Source organism: Neltuma alba, unplaced genomic scaffold (assembly GCF_004799145.2).
Source record: "Neltuma alba isolate B1F8T4 unplaced genomic scaffold, ASM479914v2 tig00010511_pilon, whole genome shotgun sequence".
Taxonomy (NCBI): Eukaryota; Viridiplantae; Streptophyta; class Magnoliopsida; order Fabales; family Fabaceae; genus Neltuma; species Neltuma alba.
Window position 1 is genome coordinate 511,415 of NW_021635387.1, and position 4,822 is coordinate 516,236.

The window sequence follows — 4,822 nt, forward strand, 5'->3', positions numbered from 1 at the left end:
CCAGGTCTTTTCTCAATGAATAGACATTTTTTTATGCCTGCGAAAATGATTCAAATTAGATATTTTTTCCCTGTCACATGAGAGTCAAACTTTCGGTCAAAAAAATGAGAGTCAAATTAAGAAATATCTTCTAATAAAAAATGAAGAAGACAAGCAATTTTAAAAGGCACGTGTGCTTTTTTATACCTCTCAGTGAATTTAATATTTTTTTTCAAAGGAAAAGAACGAGTGACACACAACCATAGCGGATGAATCGAATTCATTTACTTCCTTGGATGTGCATGCATGCAGAAGAACCTTCCAGAGTAATTCCAAGCACGTCAATGTAAAATTCAACCTTTCCCACGTAGTACATATATAGGGCACCCAAAACCCATAACACATCTAATTCGATCCAGCACATGGAGGAGAAGAAAGAGGAGACCCCGACAAATGAACTGCGGTACCGCGGGGTCCAGCAGCGGCCCTGGGGGAAGTTTGCAGCGGAGATAAGGGACCCGACGAAGCAAGGTGCAAGGCTGTGGCTTGGGACATTTGAGACAGCTGAGGAAGCAGCAAGAGCATATGACGAAGCAGCTTACAACTTCAGGGGTCATCTTGCAGTTCTTAATTTCCCCCAACACTACAATCTTCCTCCTCCTCCGCCATATCACCCATTCTCTTCCTCTTCTTTTTCTCCTCCTCCTCCTCCTCCTCTTCTTGCTTATGGAGCTACTAATGACCATGCAGCTTCCTCAACTGCTGGACAGGACGCCCAGAGGGAAGTTATTGAGTTTGAGTGCCTGGATGATAAGGTGTTGGTAGAGCTTCTTGAGTCTCAAGAGAAGAACATCAAACAAGATTGATGAGTGCTACTGCATTGTGTTTTTGAGTTTATTTTTCTCTTGGCAAGTTTCATTTTGGGCTATGCATGTTTTGTTAGTGTTTCTACTTGGCTACGTACTGTAGCGAATGATAATAAACAAGGAACCAATGCTTCTAATAACTTCTGTTGGAAAATAGGCCAGTCCACTCTTAGTGGATTAGATCCAAACCCATTAACGTTAGGGTTCTAGTGCAAATAATAGAACATTCGGGTCATTAATTGTGACTTTTACTTTTTGTTTAAATTGTAAAGAAAAAAGGGAGGGAATATTTATTCTAACGTGGTTATATGGAGATTGTTTTTCTCATTTGAAAAACAATCAGAAGACCACTGAAAAACTGCTCTCCCTATCCCTCTGTTCTTTCCACAAAGGTGCATTTGCTGTGAAACCAAAGATCCGAGTTCGTCATCATAACCGGACCTTTACGTGACTATCTGAAGTTGTTGGACTCTCTAAGTATGCCTGAAGTCTTATAACTTCAAATAAAATCATACCATGATTCTAGTCACGGAGTATTTGTGAATGCACACTTTGCACCATATATAATATTCGTTTAGGTGCAAAAGTTCCTGCGAATATTCAAATAAAATCACACAAGGCCTGTACCCAGAATTTTGATTAGCACGATAAAAAGTTCAGATCATTAAGAATTATTATTGCACAAATGAAGTTGCATTTCTTCGTTAAAATATGGGCTAAGGTGCGAGTTTACCCACGAAGCGTATGCAAATGTAATTGGCACCATAGTATTCACTTATTTGCGCAAAGCGCCTATAAAGATCCTAAAATAATGCAAAGATATCGTGATATTAATTTAAACAATCGTTCGTTAGCTCTTATTATTATTATTTTTTTTCTGGGTGAAATGTTCGTTAGCTTTTAGAGCATAAATGAATATGGGGCTCGTGAGAAAAAAAAAACATTTGCTTAAACAAATGACAGTGGCATCTTTTTACGTCATTTTCAAACTTAATGGATACTTTTGCACCCAAATAAACATTACAAGGTGTGTACTTGAATATTTTATGAAAAGATTTGCAGCTTATTAGCCAATAAAATCTTACTTAAAAATTGTTCTTTTCTTGAAAATTAGATATTATGACTTCACTTTTTCTTTTTGTTTTTTTTTTTTTGTAATTTTATATGGACAGAATTCAACATTATTAAGAACTTAGACCTCCCATAAAACATTTGGGGACTATTAGTTGGGTTGATTATAAACCAACTGTTCTGACGGTTCCGCTCTTCTTTCCTAAAAGTTGGGGGAAGCAAATCGAATTTTGATTGCACTTGCCCAATAAGGAAGATCCTTCTCCATGCATGGATTAATATCGCTTGCATATGTAATTGAGGAAGTAAATAAATTGGATTCCTCTACTATGCCTTTATTTTTTTTTCTTTTTTGATTAATTATTATATTTCTTGATACAGCTATCTACTAGCGTTATTTAATGCTATATACTACCTCCATTCCTTAATATAAGAACTAATTGACTAATTTGAGTAGATCAAAAAAATTAGTTCAGTTAGTTATTTATAATAAATAAGTGTTGTCTTTCCTAAAATATCTCTGCTAATCAAGTATATTGGTTACAGCTACCATTATTACAAAGACTCTCTTGAGAAAAAATAAATAAACATAAGAGACAAAGTGGATTAAGGTCTTATATTTAAAATCAAAATAAGAGTTAAACAAGTTCTTATATTGAATACCGGAGGTAGTATATCACAATTAAGGTTTGACTATTATTATGTCAGAATAATAGCAAATTTTGTCATCTACGAGATTAAAACTTCGTCCTTGTTGATTTAAGGAGTTATGTACCTTCCAATTGACCTTTCTACGTACCATAGTATTATCTCCGGTTCTAATTATAAGACCTAATTGACTAATTTGAGGATATTAAAGAAATAAGTTAAGTTAGTTATTTGTAATAAATAAGTGTCGTCTTTCCTAAAATATCCTTACTGTAAGAAAATGGGTCAGTCCACCCTTGGTGGATTGGACCCAAGCCCATTATCATTTAGGGTCCTGGTGTAAATAACAAGACTTGTGGGTCTTAAAGTGCAATTTTTGCCATCTTACATAAATTTACCAAAAAGCGGGAACAGTTATGACGAGGGAGGCGGTTTTCTTTTTGAAAATATGCATGGGATAAGTTAACCGCAGCATCAGTTTTTCACACACGCGTTCGGTTTTCTTTTCTCGTCTTCTGCCTTTTCTAGACTCCTCCCTCCCTCTCTGCAAAAACTTTCCCTCCGATGCATTTGCTGTGTCTATCAGATCCGACTCCGTCACCGTGATCGGACCTCCGCGTGGCAACCTAATTACATTGCAGACTCCAGGTATGCCCGAAAACCTTCATTGGTATCAGAGCAAGTGATTTTTCTCGTTGATTCTGTGGCCTGCGTTTTCATATCAGTATTCTTTTTCTGATTATTCGGTCTGAGTAACTTGCGATTTGCTTCAATATATTATGCAAATCCTCCATTTTACTTTCAGTATGATAGTTTTTGTGTCTTATATTTATGTTTAGACATATTGGGTTGCTTCTCTGCCTCTGTGAAAATCGTTTTATACAGTATCCTTTTTTCGGCCGTACGTTTTCATTTTTGGGTGTCTCGAAAATGAAGTTTTTTGGATTCAAAATTTATCCCATTGCGTAGAACTCAAAAAAATGAAGAAAATGATATAAAGTACGCTAAAAATGGACACCGGACGGCGAAGATACAGAGGAGAGAAGAAATAAGGTCCGACGGGTCCGTTGAACCCGACCCGGTTACAGAAGCCGGGTCAAGGTGACCCGGCTGGAGGTTGAAGGAGACCTCCAAGGGCCAAAACGGCGTCGTTTTGGCCCCTCCTGTAAAAAAAAAAAAATGCATTTACTAGGCTGGACGTAGGATCCAGCCCAGACAAAAAAAAAAAAGGAAGGGGTGTACTGGGCTGGAGGCAGGATCCAGCCCAGACCAAAATCATTAAAAAAAAAAAATTTGAAGGGAACCGGTTGGGCCGAAATGGACCCAAACCCAACCGGTCCAAATACTTTTAATAAAAAAAAAGAATTAAAAAAAAAATTTTGACCAAGCAGTGCCACGTGGCGCGTTCTGCCACGTGGCACCCCACCTTGGCACATGGGGACCACTACCTGACAGGTGGTGGCGCGTGGAAGCCGCAGGCACGGCGCGTGTAGCCGGTGGCAGGCTGCATGGGGGCGCGTGAAGTGCACGCGCCGACAGGGCGAGTGGGAAAATATTTTTTTCCAGTTTTTCGCTAATTTTCCTTCTAGGGGCGCGTGTAGGCGCGTGGAAGGTCCGTTTGAGGTGCGGTTTGTCTCTAAAAATCCCTAAAATCAAGATCTTCATTTTGATATATAATTTGATAATTTTGGAGACAATTAAGGATCTATTTGTGAATATTTTCAGTGTATTTTCTGGTATTTTCATGCGGAAATAAATTCCAGAATATTCAAAATAATTTAAATTATTTTGTTCTAGGTGAAAATGAAGTAAGAGGCTTCTAGTAGCACTGAAAATATCAAAGATGGTTCATTGGAATACTCACACATGGATAATGCAGTTCCAGAATATGAACCAGAGGATGAGGATCCTGAAGAGGACCCTGAAAAGGTTCCTCAAGAAATCCCGGAGGAGTTAATGGATTCTGGACCTGAGTCAGAATCTTTATTTCCCACTGAACCCCTCCGTATCGAACCTCATTTGGTCTGTAATGATTCACTAGATCTTCCCAATAAAACCGAAGTAGAGGAAGACGAAGAGGTGGATCAACCCTGTACCCCTGCTTTAGCTATGAGAATAGCTGAAAGAGATGCAGCTAAATTGACAAACATAAAAGGCATCAATGGTGTGCTCGCTAGCTACGTCCATTACATGACCGATAAGAAGAATACCGAATTCTACCTTAGAGTCATAATGGAGTACATAAGAGTAATAAGAGT

The 4,822-nt window shown here is 38.2% G+C and overlaps 1 protein-coding gene across 1 annotated transcript; it reads left to right on the forward strand.

Annotated features, from left to right (window-relative positions):
• The first annotated feature begins 401 nt into the window (after positions 1 to 401).
• LOC114756814 (ethylene-responsive transcription factor ERF098-like) lies at positions 402 to 845 on the forward strand. The gene has a single exon (XM_028945756.1). It carries the CDS (start codon positions 402 to 404, stop codon positions 843 to 845), a length of 444 nt encoding a protein of 147 aa, XP_028801589.1.
• The last annotated feature ends 3,977 nt before the right edge of the window (positions 846 to 4,822 follow it).

Coding starts and splice junctions, on each gene's coding strand:
- LOC114756814 (XM_028945756.1), top strand. CDS start 402: ATGGAGGAGAAGAAAGAGGAGACCCCGACAAATGAACTGCGGTACCGC.